The sequence below is a fragment of the Dendropsophus ebraccatus genome, chromosome 9 (assembly GCF_027789765.1).
Source record: "Dendropsophus ebraccatus isolate aDenEbr1 chromosome 9, aDenEbr1.pat, whole genome shotgun sequence".
In the NCBI taxonomy this organism is placed as follows: Eukaryota; Metazoa; Chordata; class Amphibia; order Anura; family Hylidae; genus Dendropsophus; species Dendropsophus ebraccatus.
In genome coordinates, this window is record NC_091462.1 from 88,429,449 (window position 1) to 88,454,411 (window position 24,963).

The window sequence follows — 24,963 nt, forward strand, 5'->3', positions numbered from 1 at the left end:
CATTAGAAAGATTAAAAGTTGTATGACATTGGGCATAACATGCTGATTGGTGGAGTCTGAATGATGGGACCCCCAAAGATCATCAGAACGGAGGTCAACTGTCCCAAGTCAATGAAACAACAGCGCACATGCTTGACCACTATTCATTCATTCTCTAAGAGGTTTTTGGACACTTGGCAATAACACCCATAAAATGTGAATAGACCGATGGCCGAGCATGTGGACGGCAGCTCCATTCACCGAGGACATTTGACCCCTGTTATTGAAATCACTGGGGGTTCCAATGGAGACTCTTGATTGAGTACTTCATTAGAATTTCTTCACTGATCTCTTTGAGTTCAGTGATTACTGTGTTTTGTTGGTTGATTTGTCATTGCCCCAACTAGCCAGAAACCTGCTCCACACTGACGAGGGGCAAATACCCCAAAACGGCTGTCTGTGGATGGAGGCCTGCCTTTGCAAGCCCTTGTCATGATCGTAATACTCGCACCTTGAGTAAGACATTGACAAAAAGGGGCCACCCTGTTGTTTCCCTATGTTCCAATACTCGCAACCGAGTGGGACTCAAGGGGTGGCGTGGTGCTCTCCCTATCATGGAGGCACCCCGTAGCAACAGGCTAGAGATATCTGGTTATCCCGTGTTTTGAGACTCGCAACAGAGGCTCCACAGACTCTTGTTTTGCATATTTACATTTTTGGGGGCATCAGTGGAGACTCTTGATTGAGTACTTTATTGGAATTTTTCCACTGATCTCCTTGAGTTCAGTGATTACTGTGTTTTGTTGGTCCCAGCAGTCAGACCCCAGGATACAGGATAACGTTTAGGGGTACTGTCTGATCACCTGTGCAACAAATATACAAGGCTGCAGGGCTGGCCTTAGGGGTGTGTGACCACACAGTGCGCAACAACCGGCGAACCCCAGTGGGCACTGTGCCGCCCTATTTACCGATAAGCAAGTCTAATGACATGCTTATAGTTGAAAAGGGCGCCCTGAATGCAAACGTGAAAAGTCATTGGCTTCTAGCACTGTCAATCACTCTTGTGATTGCAGGCAGCTAAAGAGGCCACTCTGTTCCGACTTGACGTCACTGCAGGTTAGAGGAGAGAGTAACAGAACAATGCCCATCATGAGCCAAGATCCTGCAGAAGGTAGGGGAGTATTAATGTTTTGGGTTTTATTGCAAAAAGGGGGAGAGGTGTCTGATATATGAAATTGGGGCTGCAGGAGAGGAACTAAGGAGGACTGACTATATGCAGGAGGATGGGGGGACTGATTAAATGGGACTGATGGGGGAGGAGGGGGAGTGATACTAGATGCGGACTGCAGGAGGAGGTTGATACTAATTGGGGACTGCAGGAGGAGGCTAATACTAATTGGGGACTGCAGGAAGGGGCTGATACTAAATGGGGACTACAGGAGGAGGCTGATACTAAATGGGGACTGCAGGAGGAGGCTGATACTAAATAGGGGCTGCGCCAAAAGCTAATTCTGCCCAGCGCACCATGTACAGTAAGGGGTTGGCCAGCTATAGTTAATCTACTACACAAGTGACGTGGAAGTCATATGCTACTCCGTAGGGAGCCATCCTGTGGACGGGGCAGGAAAGGTAAAGCCTCATAACAGAGAACATGGTTGCAGTCAAGATGCTTTATAATAGAGAAGCGGTTTTCACCAATTTTATATTTTCTGTTTTCACATACACAGCGCTCAGCGAGAATGCGGGATCCAGTAGTCATGTGAACTGGAGCAATACCAGTCCAAAGTGCTGTGTGACTTTTGCCTAAACCCTGACAACCTTTCATTTCAACTGGTGGCAGCTGTAGACTGGTCATCACTGGTAACATATGGTCTGCATGATTTGGGAGGTATAAACCTCTATCCCAGTGCTTCTCAATTCCAGTCCTCAGGCCTCACCAACAGGTCATGTTTTGAGGATTTTCCATACATAGAACACCTGAGCTAATATCTGATGCACTGAGTATAATATATCACCTGTGAAATACTAAGGAAATCCTCAAAACATGACCTGTTGGTGAGGCCTGAGGACTGGTATTGAGAAGCAACGCTATATAATGTCTCCAGAACATATTATATTAGTTTTTTTTATCATAGGAAAGGAACGCCAAGATGTTTACCGTGAGAGGCCACCTTGCATCAGACGAGCTAAATACGATCACTGCTGGTAAACAGGCGCTTGAGCTGTTAAGCCCATTACTCTGCTGCTTTGTCTGAACTGTGCTTACAAGACGTCTAATTCCTCCTGCACTCCTTACCTTTAGCACCTTGTCCAGCTGCTGCTTACCGATACTTTCTCCAAACTCCTGGTTTATCCGTGTCTGGATCATGTTCCTGCGAAGCCTGTGACCCTTGGAGAAGAGTTCCAGCAATGCCTGTCTTTCCTATGGCACAAATATGCAATGGTTTAGATTAACCAACAGGGGGCAGGTGACTCTATAAACAGTCCACGATGAAGAGGCTATCTGACCATTGGCTTACACTGGATATTTTGGCTTACCTTGTCATAAGAGTCGCCACAGGTCCAGAGTGCAAACACTTTTTGTTCCTCAGGTGTAGCAGTGCTCTGAGGAGGAAACTAACAAAAATAATAGTGTTAATAATCATTGCCAAAAAAGCCTTAGGACAAAAGCTTGTACTTTGTCTGACTTCCTAGTACTTGAAATGATAGATCTATTAATCAGCCTGAACAGGGTCAGTTTACTTAGTTATTAGACATAATGCAGCCTATTGTAATTTCAGCAATCTACTATTACTGCCTGCATATGGCAGGCTGTCCTGGCAAATCTAGCATGGCAGCAATGGAGGCCTTCAGTAGGTCCAGCTGCCACGTCACAGAACAGTTTCAGCTGCCCATAGCAGTCGGCACTCACTGGGACCTGCCTCCTCTCCTGATCTATTGTAGAAAATACCAGGATATAACATTTCTGGAGAACTGTATCTTAGACCTGTGTGTTATGCTGTTCCTAACTTATTATTCCTGAGAATCTATAAATAAATTATAGATTATAGATAATAGATTAATGGATGCACTCATCTGGTCGAAACGAAAAAGTAAATAGGATGGCTATCTTCAAAGACAGGTGTTAGGAGCAGGGTGGTGCCTACATCTGGACCCTTTAGGATGTTTCTTACTCCATTAGCCAGGACTATCCTCCTCCCTACTTGGCCTATTCATGGGCTGAATATTGAAGTATAATAAATTATCAAGTATTTCAACCCTTTAAAATGCTGAATCGGTGCAGGGAAAGCTACAGTCCTCTGCTGCAGTCTGAATAGGTGCACTGTTCCCCAAATCCTATTGAAATTAAAGGATTTCCTGAGTCATTACCCGAGAATTGGATAAAGCAATTCTTCAAGGAATCACCGAGATGTAAAAGGGGATTGTTAGGGGAATTCTTTTGTGTCACTGACCTAAATAGAGGCCAGATTCCTGCAGTAGCGGGATTATGTGAGAAGGTGCCTGGTTATAGGGGAGGACAATGCCAGCCTCTTAGAGAAGCAATCCAAGGCTCCCGTGGGCCTGGCTACTGTTTCCTTTTCATCCTGATACATAACCACATTACATGAGTGCTACTGTGAACCGTATTACACATACTTAAATCCATTGTACGCATTCACTACTAAAAAATTTTTTCCTCCCAATTATTCTACATTGAAGGAACTCCGCATAGATTCGTCTTGCAGTTTTATACTTTGTTCCATCTGTCTCCTACTTTGTGCGGCCATACACTTGGTAGGGTAACCAAAAGTAGAGGCAGCGTAGAAAGGAATGCTACTTTAGGACCAGACTACACAGAGTTTGTTTGTTGTCTGTTACCATAGAGACACATAGGTCTGCAAAGTGGCTGTAGACATAAAACAGTAAGAAAACTTTTTAACACCAATTTGATAAATCATTCACTCTTATGTTATAGATATTAAGACAATAAGAAACATGTTTGTTAAGCTAAAAAAATGACAGCAAGGTAGGGGGTAAGGAAACAGATTAAACAATGTATACTTACCCATCCCTGTGCCCTTCTAGCGCTGTTCCTGGGTCCCGCTGATCGCCACTGGACGTGATTTTTGGCTGGAATCTGGGTACGTCACGTACCCCACTCTTTGGGTACTCTTCTGATGGATTGCCGCTCAGCCAGTCAGTGACTGCATCGGTGTTCCGTTACAGTCACGGTTTGGCTAAGCGGGCAGACGATCAGCTGGGTACTTGACATTGAGGCTGGAGCTGCAGGAGGCTGGCGGCTGTCAGCCAACCCAGGAAGCGGTGCTACGGGGCACGGGGATGGGTACGTATACTTTATTATGTTCCTGCACCCCCTGCCTTCCTGTCATTTTTTAGTTTCACAAACTTCTCCTTTGAGGGCCACATCACCAGTAACTGCTGAAGCGTTCAGTCTATTCACAATGGGTGACTGTTAGAAAGGAATATACACTAGACATGGTGCAACCCAACGCTGGACAAACATTCACTGTGGTATATCTGGTGCAAGCCCTGAGGGGGTGCACAATGCAATAACTCCCTGTGCCATGCCATGCACCCTTGGTACCCAGTGCTAGGCGTAATATTATCAATCAGTTTGGTCTAGTGGATATGCTCTTCTTTTTAAAAAAAAGTCCCTATAAAAAGTACCAATATTCAGATAAGGCACAGAGAGACGTGAGTTTTTATGCTGGAAGCAGTGATAGGCCATATATCTAGTGACACTTATTGCAAGGGAAACAATAGCTTGGTCAGCAAATGTTACCATAGACATGAGATTGACAGACCAGCCCAGTCCATGGGCAGCCAATACATCTAAAAGAACTATAAAACCTATCCCTATCTAATACGGTAGGATCAGCAAGCCAAGGAGCTGCCGCTAATACTTACAGGCACCATGATCTGTTTGCAGCCACAGCTTAAAACCGTTTCCTGCAGCATTTTATCGGAGATGCCGCTAAACAGAATATGTCCGGGAGGAAGACTGGCTAAGTGAAGGTTAAATAACCGCTTAAGTTCGCTCATGGTCAAAACATACTGTTTCCTAAATGTAGATTCCACAAACTCCATCAGTTCTTTTGCAACAGGATCAGTGTCTCCATTCATTGACTCTTCAGAGTTCTCATCCACATGGAGACCATTGACCATCCCATTATTGTACGCAGAGGTGTCCATGCTGTCATCGTCGCTCATAGGCTCCTCTTTAATGTGAACGTCGGCCACAACGGTCACGCTGGAGCTTAGCTTGGTCTGTTCTTTCTTCTTTTGCAAATCCTTTTCCAACCTCACCTGGTTCTCCTTGGCTTTGGCTCTGGCTAGGTTCAACACTTGGTCCCCGGTGATCACAGTGGATGAAGCTGTTGAACAGGAAGCAAAAGCAAAAGCATTCAACCTAAGGTCAAAGAGACAAACTATGGACAAGTCAGGGAGAGCTGGGAGAAGCATGCAGCCGAGTTGTCGTTTCCGTCTCACTGACTTTATAGACTTCTTATGAACCCACCACCAGCTATGAGACTGAGAACGCATCAAGCGGGAAGAGAAGAGCTCAGCCATGTGCTTCTCCCAACACTAACAATTAGTGGGGGTCTTACCGAGACCAATCAAAACTTTTAACGTCTGTGAGATATATACATATTTTCTTAAGTGACGGGATACTTTTAAAAGGGTCCTACCATTAACATTTATCATCTATCCACAGGACATCCAATGCTGTGACCAAAAGCAATGACAAGAAAGGGGGTCCCCACCCCTCCCACGTGTCCCCCCACCCTCGGAAGTGTGGGGCATTATACTAACCGCATTACTGTCAACCCCGGCCGCCATCTTGGATCGAACAACGTCATATCGGGAGGCTGAACGGACCGCTCCAGCCGTCCCTCATGCCGGCCCCCCTATGCCCCGTCATCAGCTACTCAGCCGCGATTGGCTGAGCACAGTTATGCACAGCCGATGACGGCTGAGCAGCTAATGACCCAGCAGAGGGGGGTCGGCATGAGGGACGGCCCGGAGCGGTCCGTCCAGCCTCCCAAAGATGAAGTCGTTCGATCCAAGATGGTGGCCGGGGTAGACAGTAATGCGGTGAGTATAACGCACCACACTTCCGGGGGTGGGGGGACATGGGGAAGAGGGTTGTTCACTTACATAACACACATTACAAAGTTTTATAACTTGTAATGTGTGTTATTTAGTGAATAATTTTTAAATGCCGCACTACCCCTTTAACCCCTGTCTTGGGGACAGGTGATCATTTTAAGTTTTTGAAGTATTGCAAGATGTCAATAGACCGAACAGTTGCAACTTACAGCACCCCCACTGCCATAACTGCAGTCACTTGGGAATAAGTGTTTCCGCTACATGCAGCCACTTCTTCCAGTATGTACTATTAGTAACATAGTGCTAGGTGCAAATGACAAGTATTATGGTTGGCTGCAGCGTTCATGTGGGTACACAGCGAGTCATAGCTTCAACAAGGTAAACCGGACCACTGGAGCTTTGAAAACACTTGGCATTGGCTCTCCAGGCATGATGGGAAATGTAGCTTTGCAGCAGCTGGAAGGCAGACTGTTCCCCCTCTCTGCTTGAAAGGGTAACTAACAGTGCAAATAGTGACAGGTACCCTTTAATAGGAAGATGGATGGCTGCCAGACAACCCAGTTAAAAAGAAATTTGCATCATACAGATTAAAAGCCAAACTGTTCAGTTTTTTCAATTAAACAAATCCTGGACCACCACCCAAACCCCCTAAATAGCAAAGATTTGCTAAACCAGGCTGCATGAAAACAAAGCTTCCCTGTTCCTCCCTTAAAGCCTATGGGTAACTAGTAGAGATGAGCAAACCGGATTCGGGTTTGAGTCGATCGGCATTTGATTAGCTGGGGCTGCTGAACTTGGATAAAGCTCTAAGGTTGTCTGGAAAACATGGATACAGCCAATGACTATATCCATGTTTTCCACACAGCCTTAGGGCTTTATCCAAGTTCAGCAGCCACCGCTAATCAAATGCAGAACGATCAGGTTCGGATCTACTCGAGCATGCTCAAGGTTCGCTCATCTCTAGTAACTAGTACAATCCAATACATCATGGCGGTTTTGTTTGTACGTGCAGCTAAAACACTGATAAACACACTGCCGTGCCCACCATGTATGCCAATCCATTCATTTACCCCCATTGGGAGATTACCTGGCGTATCTGGCTTCTTAGACGTCAGATCTTCTTTTGACAAGTGAAACACTTTCTCTAATCTACAAAAGAAATAGACAAACACATCAAAGTGTGAATGAAGCCTCTTACAGCCACATATTACACATACATATGTTCATACTATAGCCGGACTGCAGGGCAGATGACATAACCAGACAGCTGTCAGTTTAAATATCAGATCGGTGGCGAGTCCGGATTAGTGGACGCAAGAACACATCTGTATTACACTAGTGTGAAGCCATCCTTATAGTAACATTTCAGAAGAAGTGGGAATCACTGCTGCCACCTCTGTGTGAGGAACTGTCTAGAGCCGGAGACGGTTTCTATGGGGATTTGCTGCTGCTCTGGACAGTTCCTGTCATGGACAGAGGTGGCAGAAGAGAGCACTGTCTCAGACTGAAAAGAATACACCACTTCCTGCAGGACATACAACAGCTGATAAGTACTGGAAGACTGCAGATTTTTAAATAAAAATAGGTTACAAATCTATATAATTCACTGATCGATTTCAAAACAAATTTTTTTCTATTAACCTTTTAGCTTGGTTTGTCACCAATTTCCAAAGTAAAAGGACTGTAGCAATCTATATATCAGTATTCACAACCAGGACTCTTGGCAAGAATTCTGACTTTTATAATAGAGTCCCCCACAATGCATTTTTTCACTCCCCAAAGTAAAAAGTAAATGACTACTACCTTACAGGGCTGAATCCCTTACAGGCCACTCATTTCTATCCTGTACTTACTTGGACTGTATACCTTTCCATAGCATAGACTGCCTCTGCACCACATCTGGATGCTTCTTCATGAAATCTTCATCAAAAGGCAGCATGAACTCCCAGCCTTTATTAATTCTGGGTATGGCCATGTGGTCCAGGAATTCCTTCACGTCTTCTTGGCAGAGCTGGGAAAGGAACGGGATTTTTAACCAATATTCTGACCCATACAAAAGCCTTTCAACTTAACACAGTAACAAACTATAGGTGGCTTCCTTCCGGAGGAGAGATAGTCTGCACATGTTGGCTCTACTAACAGAAAAGCTTATTGACCCAAACCCTGGCTACAATAATTACATGATGTGTATGTTAGATGGACATAGGGACCACATGCTTACATGCAGGGCACACTGCTAAGTGCCAGGTATTCTAATAGGCTGTCTACATGTATAACACAAGTACACAATGGATACCTTTGTCACAGTCGCCACCTCTTTCCTCACCACCCAGCGATCTTGTGTGAATTTCCACATCTAAGAAAGACAAAAAATTAATTATCATGTCCGTGGGCAACAGGACATTGACTGTGAAATGGGGGCAGACTGTCACTATGGGCATAAAGGTGACACCCTGGCTATAATCTATTTTAAATCCTTAAAAACAAAAAAAAACAAAAACATCAGATATATCATTTTAAATTTTTATACATGAATATACCGATGCTGGCGCAGGGATATCGGTGACGCGGTCCTTATTTTGAACCCAAACATGGCGCCGATCTCTCCAAGATACCAATGACTGAATATAACCAATAAATAGGACTTTATATTGACAATTTAAGTCCCAACGGGAACCTGTGGCCCTCCATGGCCCCCATCACGCCTGGACAACCAACGCCAAAGCTCTGACTGTCTGGGCATGATGGCAATTGTAGTTTTGCTACAGCTCTGAGTTCCCCTTCCCTGCTTTAGCTGCAGGCCAGTGTATAGCCCCATATGCTGTAATACGTATACTTACAACAAAATCTCGTCCTCGACACAGGACTTCCGCGGAGACCCCACTGTGAGGGCTGGATGACTCCTTTGGATACAAGACATCGCTGGAGATAACAGAAAGCACAATATGAGATCAGCATTTGTCTTAAGGAATAAAAGCTGAGCAGACCGGTTGCTTTGGCCAAAAAGACTCCAAGAAGACGTCATTCAGGTTGTGCAGTCCAATTCACTAAACTAGAACACCTCTACTATCCAATAACGTGATAACTAGGGAGGTCTAAATATTACTACAAGCACTTCAACCTTAAATAATCTGACAAGATGACATATATATCGTGATTATGTACTATTACAGTGATGAATAGATTAGACTTAATGTAATAGCAGGCACATTAGTGTAGGGACTAGGAGAACTAGTCAGCTGTATAGTATTCAGTGCTCACCTCTTAACCACCCAGTTTCCTTGCACCAACATCGCCACCTGCTGTATGCAGCGCAGAACTGCAATAGATTCTGTTCCTGCTGCCATTAAACCCATGAGATTTGCAAATGGTATCACCTTAACTGCAGGGACAAAAAACCCAGATATTACAACCTGTATACAGAATGCTATTAGAGACGTAATTAAAAGTCATTCCATACAGTAGATCTGACACTGGAACAATAAGTCCAAACTATGAGTTTCACCGCAAAGCTGCACCTGCATACAGATTCTGACAAGCCATTTGGGGCAGATTTCCCCTTATCCACGTCATGTCTCAGGGGCCTCAGGAAATCCTCACTATGTCCTCAAATGCTCATTGTATATGAAATTTTTTAAATGCCATCTACATGTGGAAGCAACATAAAAAAATCCATCTGCAGCGCCAGAACTCGCCCTAAGGCGCTTGCAAAGTTCACATTTATAGCTGTCTTGAATGTATATAGCCTCAATGCGTTTATAAATGTATACATGAAGCTATGTCTTACATGGTCTTACATGTAACAACAATATATAGGATGCTTTCAGCACATATCACAATCAGACACATAGCTAAAGTAAGCTGAACAAGTGGGGATTTATTTCCTAATGATATGGTTATGGCGCCTTGTGTATACCTATTTAGCTGATGTGTCATTAGGGGTTGTCTGTAGAGATGAGCGAACCTGGAGCATGCGCGAGTCGATCCAAACCCAAACGTTCGGCATTTGATTAGCAGTGGCTGCTGAAGTTGGATAAAGCCCTAAGGCAGGGGTCTCAAACTCGCGGCCCGCGGGACACGAGTTTGCGGCCCCCACCACTTTACTGCCCGGCGGCCCCCCTCTGCCGCCCGGCCCATTGATCGATCACTCTTGTGACCGCAAGCAGTGTTTTGCTTGCGGTCACAAGAGTCTGTGTTGGACGGCCCCCGGCTGATGCTGCCTCCCTGGGGGTGTCCCCAGGATTCCTGGGCAGCACGCGCACCAGGGAGCTGTGTGCGCAGCGGCTGTTGCTTCTGGGTCAGGGAGCGCTGACCCGGAAGTAAAAGCCTGGCGCACACAGCTCCCTGGTGCGCGTGATGCCCGGGAATCCCGGGGACACCCCAAGGGAGGCAGCATCAGCCGGGGGCCGTCTGTAAGAAGGGAGCTGTGACGGGGGATAGATGTGTTAGGTGAGTTGTTTTTTTTGTTTTGTTCTTTATCTACTTTGCGGGGTACAAGATATGGAGACAACATCTACAAAGAGGGGGGGGGGGGGCATTTATAAGGGAGGCATCTATTTGGTGGGAAAGATAAGGGAGGCATCTATATGGGGGAAAAGTGAAGAAGGGGGCAACATAAAAGAGGCATCTATATGGGGGGGGGAGATAAGGGAGGCAACATAAAGGAGGCAACTATATGGGGGGGGAGATAAGGGGGGCAATATAAAGGAGGCATCTATATGGGGGGAGATAAGGGGGGCAATATAAAGGAGGCATCTATATGGGGGGAGATAAGGGGGGCAACATAAAGGAGGCATCTATATGGGGGGAGATAAGGGGGGGCCACATAAAGGAGGCATCTATATGGGGGGAGATAAGGGGGCAACATAAAGGAGGCATCTATGTGGGGGGAGATAAGGGGGGCAACATAAAGGAGGCATCTATATGGGGGGGGAGAGATAAGGGGGCAACATAAAGAAGGCATCTATATGGGGGGAGATAAGGGGGGCAACATAAAGAAGGCATCTATATGGGGGGAGATAAGGGGGCAACATAAAGAAGGCATCTATATGGGGGGAGATAAGTGGGGCAACATAAAGGAGGCATCTATATGGGGGGAGATAAGGGGGGCAACATAAAGGAGGCATCTATATGGGGGGAGATAAGGGGGGCAACATAAAGGAGGCATCTATATGGGGGGGGATAAGGGGGGTAACATAAAGGAGGCATCTATATGGGGGGGAAATATAAGGAGGGGACTACATGGGGGGCATCTACTATAGGGGGACTACACAGAGAGGGGCTCCCAAGGAGATGCACATGGGGCCATCTATATGGAAGACTGAGCAAGGAGCCATCTCTACACAGAGGGGGGCATATTCTATAAGGTGGATCAGATAGAGTCAGCCTACCTACTAAATGAGGCTGTAAAGGGGCCAATACAGATGTGCAGTTAATAGAGAGATGAGGATGGTGCCAGTGTGAGGAGCCTAATATGTTTCTCTGGTAGATTCTGTGGATTCGTGGCTCGAAGAAGTTCTCACAGTGGCCCAGGAGAGAAGGAGAAGATGATGAAAATGGAAAAACTCCGATCAATGAAAACGTCCCCTGTGAGTCACCTGATGTAACTTTCATGTTCAGAAAGTTAAATGTTAAGGAACTGTCAATACAGACATTTGAATCTGAATAATAATAATTACATTTGATGACATTGGAATGTTTTTGTAAGAGCTTTTCTTGTGGAAACCCTGATGCGGCCCAGCCTCACCCAGACTCTACCTCCAGCGGCCCCCGGGTAAATTGAGTTTGAGACCCCTGCCCTAAGGCTATGTGGAAATCATGGATATAGTCATTGGCTGTATCCATGTTTTCCAGACAACCTTAGAGCTTTATCCAAGTTCAGCAGCCACTGCTAATCAAATGCCGAACCCGGTTCGCTCATCTCTAGTTGTCTGCCATCTTGAGTCCTGTTTCCTCTCTGATATGGCTCTCCTAATGCAGTCTACATTTTATCACCTACTATATCACCACACCACTGTGTCGGTACTAATACACAGACGCAGATGAGATGAGTAAGAGATGACGCAGGTGAGTGGCAGTAAATGGGCAAAAAAACTGTGGTTGATAAAAACATTCATGATAAAATGGTAGACAAAAAAACAAAAACTAGGTAGGACTTACCATTTTTCATCAAAATCTTAATTTGATCAGCCAAAGGCAAAGTCCTCAGTTGAGCCATGGATAACACATTGCTTGGAGCTAATGGCTTCTCCCTATTAAAAGTAGAATGAATAATTACTCAGAAATCTCACACACCGACCCATTAACCCCTTGCTCCCCACTACACAATCTACACTTTAATGCCCAAGGAATTTCTGTTCTTTTTCCATGGTCGCCTCCCTTTCATTTTTCATAGACATAAACATATGAGGGCTTCATTTTATGCGAGACAAGTTGTATTTTTTACCATTTTGGAATACTGACTTTTAGCTTAGCAGATAAACAAAAGACAGCGATTTTTTTTTTTTTTTTTTGCACGATCCGCAGCAGATTTGATGCTGTGTTCAGTTATTTAGTTACATTTCTACATATCTGCAGCTTCAAATATGTGCCATCAAATCTGCTGCGGATCCTGTACAAGTGAACGCTCCCGCAGGATAAATTCTCACAACGCAAATGTTCTAATAACCCCGGCCGGTATTGTTGATTTGCAACAACGGCCGTGATTAAATGTTGCACTGCAGTCAATGGAATCCCAGCCAGAGTGTATACACATAGTATACACTCCGGCCGGGATCCCTAGCGGCCACAGGAAAAACTGACATGCCAGTTTTGTGCAGCCACTATTCATTGAATAGTGGCCACACAACACTGACAGCTCCCACAATGGAAAGTGCGGCTCCGGTTGCACTCTCTATTGTGTGCAATAGTGAATTGGGATGCGGGTGCACACAGATGCACCCGCATCCTAATTCAGCACAAATGAACTTCATCCGGGCAGTACTGCAGTACTTCACTGACACGGCCAGGTGACAGAACGGCCAGTGTTTTACAGTGTGTGAACCGGGCCTCAAAGTGTTTTTTAAATAACAGCAACACTTTAGATATTAAAAGTTAGCCTGGGTTCACACTGCGTTTTTGCTGAAAAAAACAGATGCATTTGTGTGCATTCTTTTTTGCATACGTTTTTTTCTGTTAACCAGACTGCAACAATGCAGTGTGAACCCAGCCTTACAAAATGTGTCTTTAATTACTTGAAGTGTTGAATCAATAAATCATATTTTCTTTCAACCATCCTGTGAATTACATTGAGTTTTCCATTCCTGGATTGTTATTGATGCCAGTTGCAGCCAGTCGCCGTAGATTTTAAAGCAACAAGACGAGCTTCTATTCATAAAGACGTTGTATAAGGGTGCGTTCACACCTACAGGATCTGCAGCAGATCTGCAGCAGATTTGATGCTGTGTTCAGTTATATAAATGAAATCTGCTGCAGAAAATCAGCTGCAGATCCTGTAGGTGTGAACGCACCATTAAGGAGAGTATTCTCCCAAGAGAAGGAGAATTGCAGGATCTTATAATCCTGTTTGTTAGAAGTGCTGCTCACAGCTGCAGCCAGGAAGGGCGATGGAGTCAAGTGAATGTCCAGAGCTAAGACCAATGCTATTCTTAAAAGTGTCCCAGCTATGAAGCAACTTCTGAGTGCCACCTGGGATATACAATAATGACGGAGCATTGTATTATAGGGTATAGATATTTCCAATTCCATTATGTGAAATCTGACCAAAAGGGTTGAACTGTTGGTGCCCACCATTGAGATAACCAAACCCCCACATTCCCGGTTGAGGGGAGGTTCCACCAGTCATACACCCCTACGACAAAACATTCATGCTATACCAAATCTATATATGACAAACTACTTACGTCTCTTCCTCAACACTTGGAGGCATCAGCATCTGTAGATATTCGCTAAAATACAACAAAAAAAAAGTTAATATATATAGGGAATATCTTTTCTCAACAAGTGCTATAGCCGTCTATTATGTGCAAGATGTGTTCACACCATCCCAATTTCTGAGGTGACACAAATAAAAGCTAAATGTGAAAAATCTACTCGATTGCACAAGGTATTTGGATTTTGTTTGCATTTCTCAACATGCAACCTTAAAGAAGTTGTTCAGGCAAATAAAAAAAAGAACATTACCTATAAAACAGCAATTCTGGAGCATTTTTCCTTTAACCCTTTCACGACCTGGGGTCATTGATGCATCAATGCCCAAGTTGTTTTTGGACAGCAGCTTATGGGATCATAATGATCCCATAAGCTGATGTCTCTATGCCTGCCCTCTCTCCTCTGTCCCCTGCCGCTTTTACAATCTTGTGACAGCGGTAGGGGAGAGAGGGGAGGGGGCAGAGCGCAAAGCCGCGCACCTGGCACTCGCCCTACCTTCCTTCCCTCCTCCTGCTGGTCTCCGTAGCCTGAGGCTTCCGGTTTCCATGGCTATCATCGGGGCTCTGCGATCACTTCGCAGAGCCCCGATGGTTACCAGACAGAGAATACTCCCTCTGTAGAGAGAGAATTCTGTCTGGAGCCCTAAAGATGCTGTGGTTGTGCTGACCTCAGTATCTATAGGGTTAACTCTCAGCACCGGAGTGCGGCTCCAGTGCTGAAAGTTGCATTGGGTCCTTGGCTATCACTGATAGCTGGGACCCACCGTGGATGACACAGGTGCAGCTTCCGTGCCTGTGTTATCCTCGATCATAAATTAACATCGCTGCAGCGGAAGGGGGTTAAACCTTCATCTGTTACGCCTTCTAGAAATTTTTTAATAAAATGACTTCTGAGGGCTACTAGTTAGGGGCATGTCCTTACATAAACCAATAAAACTGACAGTGCCAGACCAGCCCCTTTAAAAAGCAGAACGGAAACACCCATTCGTCAATAAAATTTATTTGTATAGCGCCAACAGATTCCGCAGTGCAGTGGAGGAGCTATATCAGTAAAACTAACTAGGGTAAATTTAAGGAATCTTACCTGGGGGATTTGGTTAGTTCTTGGTTTTCCGTCGCAGTTTGATTTTGGCAAAGCAAATATTGTCTCTCGTGTTCTGATCGACTGTCCTAAAAATGACAATAATATGTTCAGGTTATCTCTTCTCATTGTGTGGGAAATCTTTGTAACTCTAGATGGTTACTAAACTAGTAAAAGAATAGCAAACAACAAAACAGCAAATTCCCTATAGTCCCCACCTTGATCCCGGAGTAATGAAGATGCACCCACGACTCCTCCGCTTGCTTCTTCTGCAGAAACTCATAGGACTGAGCCCTCCTCTGCTTGGCCTGCTCAGATTCTGGGCGGGAAAAACGGACCTTAACAATAAGATAAGGAGACATTTACTTAAAAAATGCAAATCTGCATCACAATGGCGTCTTAGAAGAAAAATAGCATAATCCATAAGCATAAGAAATCATATAGCCAGCATGATCCTGCATGAAACGGCGATAGAAGAAAGTGGACTGGTACAGACTGGGTCCATGGGCACACAGTAATAACCCAAAATTGTATCCATATAGACAATGCTCACATATACAAGTTCATAGTAAAGGTCCTTTAACACGGGCTGATTATCCAAGGGATGCAGGCACCTGGCCAATCAGCTGTTCAGCACACCCCAGTCTCTGGTATATACACAACGGATAGCTGGGAGCCATTCACCAATCATTGTGTAGTAGTGGTGGCGGCAGTGAAGCTACTATGTAAGTGCTCCGGCCCGCTCACTGTGTATGTGCTGGAGCTGCAGCCATATTGAACAGGTGATCAGCAGAGGTGTGGGTGTCAGCTCCTTGTCAGATACTGATGGTCTATCCTGTGCATAGGGCTTCAATGTTATATATTCCTAGAAAATACTAACAGTATCACATGAGCACCGAATACAATAAAGGACAAGGAGCCACCATATAAGACTTACTGTTACTTGCTTGACGTCATCCTCAACTTCATCTTGAGAGGAATCCCCAGCTAATAAGAACAAATCACTACAATAAGTCTCCAAAGCTATGCTTTTCTCACTGAATTACTACAGCTCTATGCACAGCATTGCTACTGCCTACCGTCATTTGCAGCTTCTCGCTCGCGATATTTGGTGTCTGCTTTGTCTAAATAGGTGAAACTGGGCCGTAGTTGCAAGATCCCTTGAAGGGGAGTTACGTGAATTTCACCTGCATGAGAGAACAAAAAAAAAAAAAACATGATTTCTCCAGGAAAGAAGAGACCGAGCCCTTTTATCTAACAATGCAATATTTTACTCTAGGATTGTATGGGTGAGTATTCATGAATGGGCCATCAGCCTGTGTGACAGTCCCAATTCCTGAGGTCACTGTACAATAAACTGACTAGTGTGTGCCGGCAGCAGCCCCTTTAACATCAATGTCTGAGCAGTCAGCCATTTCCCACACGTATACATTTATTAAGTGGGACTCAAAAGCATAGCAGACCAACATACACATATATATATTTGTCCTGAATGTAGCCCAAGAGAAAAGAAGCCACTTTCCAGTACACTGTGGTATATGATATCCTTTTTGATGCCAACATATGCCAGGCATGTACGGTAAAATCATGGCGTGTATGCAGCCTAATGTACAGTTTTAAACAGCCAAGAAGGCTAGAGAGAGCACAGTGGGCCATCATAGTGGTCAGTCTGATGGGACCAGTACATATGGCTACAGAGAGCACAGCAGGCATCATGGTGGTCAGTCTGATGGGACGAGTACATAAGGCTAAAGAGAGCACAACAGGCATCATGGTGGTCAGTCTGATGGGACCAGCACATAAGGCTAGAGAGAGCACAGCAGGCATCATGGTGGTCAGTCTGATGGGACCAGTACATATGGCTACAGAGAGCACAGCAGGCACCATGGTGGTCAGTCTGATGGGACCAGCACATAAGGCTAGAGAGAGCACAACAGGCATCATGGTGGTCAGTCTGAAGGGACCAGCACATCAACATACCTTTTCGATAAAATGCAACCGCATAGCGAGAGGTATTGCTTGCAGCTTGTATAGAAGAGAAGGTCTGCTTGTCCATAAGTTTTCTAAAATTGAATCAGTAAAATAAAGTGACACATATTATATATTAAAATAACATTAGATCTTATAGCTTATATTCACCTAATAACAGGCAATACCACACTCATTCTAAACTCCTGTTACAACTCTGGGAATCCTTAACCCTATCCCTTTAAGGTAAAGCCAATCTTATGAAAATGATTGCTTGCCTGAAACCCCACTCATATCATGCAGTCCTTTTCTTTATACCTCAAACACTCTGATATTAAACTGATCATGGCGGCGTATATAGACTCCATTTGGAATAACGCCCCCTCCCCCCTAGAATAGCCATGAGATTCCTCCAACAAACTAAATATAATGGAGGCCCTAATCTTCCTAATCCCAGATATTACAATCTGGCAGCATTTGCACAAATAGTTAGGGACTGGGCCCATATCTTCTCCTGACAAACAGTAAGGCCTCATTCATGTGTCTGATTGTGGATCCACAATTATGGACAAATTTAATACACACTGACTTTAATGTGCCTTTGAATTGTGGACCACTACGGAGGCACAAAGTGCTGTCCACAATCACAGGTCCAGGGTTGTGGACAGCATTGCAGACTGTGAATGAGGCATAACTTGGCGGGTTTGTATTATCTACTCTATGCTCTACATACGCAGGTGGACCAGCTCAGCTTGAGCATGCTCGAGTGCGATTGCTCAGCATTAGAATACCTATGGCTGATGGAAGTTGGTTGCAGCCCTAGGGAGTCCTGCTAAATGATAAAGTAGCGACATTTTACCAAAGCTGAACCTGTGACAAAATGGCATGAAAAACCTCTCTACACCTGGTACTTTACTGCAAGTAATAGGAACTCCTGTGTGGACGACAGACGTTGTGAAGTGCAGGGAGGGTGCTGTGCTGTTGAAAAGCCAGCCATCAAGCTGTTCATGGACTGGCCCCACTTAGCACACCGGCCCATCTGGCACTTGTCCGAATCGCCAGGTGGGCAGTCCGGTCCTGTAAGCAAACCATATAATGTTTGCTAACAACGATCCCACATAGAGAATGCAAGTGCACACTGGATCCACGACAAGCAATTTATTCAATGAAAATGAAACTTCCTGGTTCCCAGTGACATTTAATTTACAGCCAGGAAAACGCGCACACAGTGGTGCAATAGGGAGGCTTCACTGGCTGTATCTCAGGATAGCAGTGGGTATCAGGAGTGAGACCCGACGCAATCAGTAACAAAATCATGAGGACCACTGTGGGGCTGGGCTGGTAAGAAAACTACAGCGTAACCCACGGGAGTGTATTATACCTATTGATGTAGATCTCCAGACATATATCTTATTAAATATACTTACAGTACACACACATCTTTTCAGAGCTATAACATGGTAAGAATAGTAAGCATTGCCTTACGTGGAGTAGGTGCTGGTCTCATCATTGCACGTGCCATCAACATTCAGTGCAATCTGCTCGCCTTTACTACGACAGTAATTCGGACTTATTGTATTAATGGCCATGTCCATCTCCACCTGAAAGATACCCCAGGAGACAATGTTATCTCCGTCACATCCTATAACAATGACTGAATGTTAAATCTGATCTCCTACCTTTTGTTGCTTTGGTTTAATCCTTGCTGAGAGATGTGGGACACCATCATAGGTCATCATCGACGGGCGGATCGGATACTTGGGAAAGGGAAACAAGGTAACTATGTAAACCACGGAATGAATGGATCTAATGACAAGTTTACTACAGGGGTAATAGTTACTTTAAATTAAGGTACTATCTGCAAAGACCATATATACATATGATGATAGAGGAAAGAAAAACATGGGGTGTACAGGGGCACATATCCCCCCGTTATATAACTTATTGCAGGATCGGATTGGTGGTGGTCTGACCATGACAGATGGGGTCTCTTGTCCCAAGAGTGTGCTGACATGATTATAAGTCCAGGGCAGGGGACCTGTGTTCTCATGATCGAGGGGTCCCAATAATTAGATCCTGTGGATCGCTTCACTCGTAACATTATGCAATAAAATCAGGAAAATTGGATCCAATGAAGGTCGCGCACATTACAGTCTCAGGCTATGTTCACACGGCGTATGAGACCGGCCGTTCCATGACCCGACCCGGCCCGGTCACGGAACGGCCGGTCTCTGAAAAGATCGTCCCGGCTGGATGATCTTTTTCGGCCGCAGTGTTCTAATGCGGACGCATCAGCACGCGCCCGCATCAGAACTCTCATAGCACACAATGAAGCAAGCGGCCGGAGCCGCTCGCTTCATTGTGTGAACTGACAGGTCTTTCTGATATGTCAGTTGTTTGCAGCGCCGCATTGGAATTCCGGCTGGAGCGTATACTAAGTGACATGTCTCCTCTCTAAGTGACATGTCTCCATTAGAATCAAGCAGAGATGTGTCACAGAGGAGAGGGCTCATCGTCACAGCAGGGGGCACCGGGCCTACCCCCAGTGCTCCGAGCAGGGCTGGTGCTTGAACAGAAAACGGCACCGAGATGACAGTGCTTTGAAAAAAGGACAGCTCCACTAGGATCCTTGCACCAGTGCCGAGCAGGTTCAGCAAAAAAAAAAAAAAAAATGCAGTCCTGGTGATGGTGGTGTGTGGTGGTTTGCAGCACTGCAGCTTTCACATCATTTTTCTAAAACACACTATGAAATTAAAGGGGTTATCCAGGATTAAAAAAAGAAAAAAAACATGGTCACTTTCTGACAGAAATAACACAAGTCTTGTCCTCAGTTAGTGTACAGTATTGTAGCTCAGTTCTATTAAAGCAAATGGAAGCAAGCTGTTATACTACACACAACCTAAGGACAGGGGTGGTGCTGTGTTTGAAAGAAAGCAACTATGTTTCCCCCCCCCTTTAAGCAGTACTAAATAATGAACGTTAAAAAAAAATGACAGTGTTGGAGATGTGGAGACGCATTTTAAACCTTTAAATCGGCACGTGTCTGAAATAACACTTTTGATATGTCAGAGAGATTTTCATCAAATCGGGGTCAGAGGGTTCAGATCCCAAAAGATCAGAAGCCGGAGACAGACACACATTTTAGGAGAATATGATGTAGCTGTACACCACAGAGTGCCTTACATAGAGCAAATCGCTGATCTCAATAAAGTGAAGCATTTCGTTTGATCAGCGCGCCGCTCATCAATTCTGCTGCCTTTTAGTGCTGCTCCGCTCCCTGTTCCTCCACCCCGGGTGTCGGGGAAAAGATGGATCCAATCCTGGGAAACTAGGAAAAGTTTCCCAGGATTGGATCCAGCTTTTCCCGACATCCTGGGAGGGGTGACAGGGAGCGGAGCAGCACTGAAAGGCAGCAGAATTGATGAGCGGAGCGCTGATCAAACGATACAAAGCAATTCCCTAATCTCTATGACATACAGCAGCCACCAGCAGGGACCTGGTAATAGACTAGGGCCAGAGGAACCACTGGTCCCAGCAGTCCAAAGTAACCATGATATCTAAGAAACTCTACAGCGGGTAAGGGAACCTCCCCTATTAAAACAATTGTGGGGTGTTGATGAGTTACCATACCAAACAGGCTAATATAAAAGACCCCCAGATCTGCCATAGTTAGACACCTTATGGGTGCCTTCACTCCTACCGGATCAGCAGCGGATCTCACTTCTGCGGATTCGCAGCGAGATCAGCTGCGGATCCAGTACCATTGATGCCTATGTTAGCAAATGGTTATTATTATATATACACCCTCTACATCCAGGCCTGATTGACATCCCGCTGTATGTGCTTTAACCCCCTGACGCCCACAGCCCCGCGGCTCACATCAGCCTCGCCGCTCACATCAGCCCCGCCAGCGGCATCCTCTATTGCCGCCCCCATTACCCCAGCCCCCCTATCAGCACCGCCGCCCGCATCCTCCATCTTGCCCGCCGCCCGCATCCTGCAGCCCTTCGCCAAGAGAATACATTACCTGCTACTCGGCGTGGCTTCAGTGAGGCTCCCGGCTCCAGTCCCACTCAGCCGATCAGCGCACGGCAACACTGATTGGCTGAGCGGGACCGGGAGCCTCACTGCAGCCGCACCGAGGAGCAGGTAATGTATGCCCTCGCCGGCAAGCTGCAGGATGCGGGCAGCGGTGCTGATAGGGGGCTGGGATGGAGGATACGGGCGGCGGGGATGATGGGGGGCCGGTATGGAGGATGCGGGCAGCGGTGTTTATGGGGGGGCCGTAATGGAGGATGCGGGCGGCGGGGATAGAGGATGCTGATGCGAGCGGCGGGGCTGTGGGCGACAGAAGGTTAAAGCACATACTCACAGTGGGATGTCAATCCGGCAGTGAGTATGTGCTAACATAGGCATCAATGGTACTGGATCCGCAGCTGATCTCGCTGCGAATCCGCAGAAGTGAGATCCGCTGCGGATCCGGTAGGTGTGAAGGCACCCTTAATCTGTACTAGAGGCATCCACAACAACTAAAACCTTTCAGGAAAAAGCAGCGAATTTCATCCAGAGTGCTGCAATATATATCTATATATAACAGCTTATACAAGTGTGAGCACAGTGAAGCATATAAAACATGATGTAACCCATCTACGCCTAGTCAGCATTACCTGGAATAAGTACAGCTTCTCTGCCAGGCTCTTGGCCAGATAGACGTCAAGCTACAATACAGGGAAAAAGAAAGAGCATTAACGCTATAATACGTCTGCTATATGTGAGATACATCCACAGGGACCCAGCAATCCCAACACAAGGATAGAGGTTGGCGCTGGCTTTCTCCTCTCATCCCTAAGTAAACAGCATAATGTGAACAGGGCCTTAGGTAAACTCTAAAGCACAGGCATATAGCAATGGATGCTACACTGTAGTACCCTGTATTGTTGCAGTTTTCTTGGCCATACAATTAAAGGGGTACTCCAGCACGAACATTTTTCTTTTAAACCAACTGGTGTCAAAAAAGTGACAGAGATTTGTGATTTACTTCTATTAAAAAAAAAACTCAAGTCTTCCAGTACTGCTGTATGTCCAGCAGGCAGTAGTGTATTCTTTCTAGTCTAAGGAGCACACACAGAGATGGCAGCCAGCAGAGGGCACTGTGTCAGACTGGAGAGAATACACCACTTCCTGCAGGACATACAACAGCTGATAAGTACTGGAAGACTTTTTTTTTAAATAGAAGTAAATTACAAATCTCTGGCACTAGTTGATTTGAAAGAACAAAAATTTCCTCTATAATAGACGTCTGTTACCTCTTGTATAATGGGGTCGTCATCCTCATTTTCCATACTAGTGTCACACACCCCGACACCCTGCGGCTCCACGCACTCAGGACAGGACAATGGACCCTATAGAAACAAGAGTAAACACAACATGTGTGACCGGCTCTATACGTTACGGCAACACCCATGTATGTACGCAGCACCACCTGCTCATCCCTATTAACCCTTAGATCACCATCTAAAGAGAAGAAAAATGCTGCCTCTTTGGTGAGGGTCTGCCTGTAGGCGGCGCTGTGTTAGCTAAGGTGTACACACAGATCCGCATTTATCAATCAGGGTTAGTTCATGTGTGCATGCCAGAAGCTGGCCTTAAAGGGATTGTCTCAGTCCTGGTCCCAATGCTCCACCGTAGGCCGGGCCCTTCTGCTCACACAGCGGGACTCCCCTTTATTACTCTGACGTGTACAGACATGGCGGCAGTAAAGCTCCTGACTCACTGTAACTTCCCTGACACTCCCAGGCTATCACAATGCCGGGCTCGGCTACTGATATCAGTTACTTTACCCATGATCCTCGGTGTCACAGAGGTGAACGCCATTAGTGAGGGTTTTTTCTGAGGTGAAAAGGAAAAACTGCTCCAACATAGTTATCTGCCATATCCGGCCAACTATCTCATGTGTATGGCAGCCTCCCAACTCCCCCAACAGTGAAAGATGGAGCCCTGTACTTCAGGGGGGTCTTACCCCCTCTACCTATTCAGAACGCATGTATACTCAGCCAAGCTGAGCGTGCAGGTGTATGCAGAGCTGCCGCCCCAACAAGAGTTTGGCTGACACGTATCTAAGGCAAGGAGTGGAAGCTAAAGCTTCGGCTTCCTAGGCATGATGGGAATTGTAGTTTTGCAACAGCTGGAGGGAGGAAGGTTCCCCATCCCTGATCTAAGGTATCTGGCGGTAGCAGACACCATCCAGGTCTGATAGGTGGGGACATTATGTATATTATATATATATATATATATATATATATATATATACACCCTCTACATCCAGGTCTGATAGGTGGGGGCATTATGTATATTATATATATATATATATATATATATATATATACACCCTCTACATCCAGGCCTGATAGGTGGGGGCATATACCCTCTACACACAGGCCTGATAGGTGGGGGCATTATGTATATATATATATATATATATACACCCTCTACATCCAGGCCTGATAGGTGGGGGCATTATGTATATTATATATATACACCCTCTACATCCAGGCCTGATAGGTGGGGGCATTATGTATATTATATATATATATACCCTCTACATCCAGGTCTGATAGGTGGGGGCATTATGTATATTATATATATACACCCTATACATCCAGGCCTGATAGGTGGGGGCATTATGTATATTATATATATACACCCTATACATCCAGGCCTGATAGGTGGGGGCATTATGTATATTATATATATATATATATATATATATACACCCTCTACATCCAGGTCTGATAGGTGGGGGCATTATGTATATTATATATATACACCCTCTACATCCAGGCCTGATAGGTGGGGGCATATACCCTCTACACACAGGCCTGATAGGTGGGGGCATTATGTATATTATATATATACACCCTCTACATCCAGGCCTGATAGGTGGGGGCATTATGTATATTATATATATACACCCTCTACATCCAGGCCTGATAGGTGGGGGCATTATGTATATTATATATATACACCCTCTACATCCAGGTCTGATAGGTGGGGGCATTATGTATATTATATATATACACCCTATACATCCAGGCCTGATAGGTGGGGGCATTATGTATATTATATATACAGCCTCTACATCCAGGCCTGATAGGTGGGGGCATTATGTATATTATATATATATATATATATACACCCTCTACATCCAGGTCTGATAGGTGGGGGCATTATGTATATTATATATATACACCCTCTACATCCAGGTCTGATAGGTGGGGGCATTATGTATATTATATATATACACCCTATACATCCAGGCCTGATAGGTGGGGGCATTATGTATATTATATATATATATATATATATATATACACCCTCTACATCCAGGTCTGATAGGTGGGGGCATTATGTATATTATATATATACACCCTCTACATCCAGGCCTGATAGGTGGGGGCATTATGTATATTATATATATACACCCTCTACATCCAGGCCTGATAGGTGGGGGCATTATGTATATTATATATATACACCCTCTACATCCAGGTCTGATAGGTGGGGGCATTATGTATATTATATATATACACCCTATACATCCAGGCCTGATAGGTGGGGGCATTATGTATATTATATATACAGCCTCTACATCCAGGCCTGATAGGTGGGGGCATTATGTATATTATATATATATATATACACCCTCTACATCCAGGTCTGATAGGTGGGGGCATTATGTATATTATATATATACACCCTCTACATCCAGGTCTGATAGGTGGGGGCATTATGTATATTATATATATATACACCCTCTACATCCAGGCCTGATAGGTGGGGGCATTATGTATATTATATATATACACCCTATACATCCAGGCCTGATAGGTGGGGGCA

General features: G+C 45.2%; 1 protein-coding gene across 1 annotated transcript in view; it reads right to left on the reverse strand.

Moving 5' to 3' along the window:
* The window catches only part of POLR3E (RNA polymerase III subunit E), a 29,851-nt gene that overhangs the window by 3,450 nt on the left and 1,438 nt on the right, over positions 1-24,963 (reverse strand). Inside the window, exons 2-20 of the mRNA XM_069983785.1 lie at positions 22,374-22,469; positions 21,735-21,785; positions 18,747-18,824; positions 18,553-18,668; positions 17,080-17,162; positions 16,179-16,286; positions 16,037-16,086; positions 15,318-15,437; positions 15,103-15,188; positions 13,992-14,036; positions 12,250-12,341; positions 9,352-9,472; positions 8,931-9,012; positions 8,387-8,446; positions 7,944-8,101; positions 7,178-7,239; positions 4,888-5,354; positions 2,518-2,595; positions 2,276-2,401 (exon numbers count right to left, since the gene is read on the reverse strand). Of these exons, the coding sequence (XP_069839886.1) occupies positions 2,276-2,401; positions 2,518-2,595; positions 4,888-5,354; positions 7,178-7,239; positions 7,944-8,101; positions 8,387-8,446; positions 8,931-9,012; positions 9,352-9,472; positions 12,250-12,341; positions 13,992-14,036; positions 15,103-15,188; positions 15,318-15,437; positions 16,037-16,086; positions 16,179-16,286; positions 17,080-17,162; positions 18,553-18,668; positions 18,747-18,824; positions 21,735-21,785; positions 22,374-22,409 (2,019 nt within the window). The 5' untranslated portion in view covers positions 22,410-22,469. The remainder of the gene's footprint in view (positions 1-2,275; positions 2,402-2,517; positions 2,596-4,887; positions 5,355-7,177; positions 7,240-7,943; positions 8,102-8,386; positions 8,447-8,930; positions 9,013-9,351; positions 9,473-12,249; positions 12,342-13,991; positions 14,037-15,102; positions 15,189-15,317; positions 15,438-16,036; positions 16,087-16,178; positions 16,287-17,079; positions 17,163-18,552; positions 18,669-18,746; positions 18,825-21,734; positions 21,786-22,373; positions 22,470-24,963) is intronic.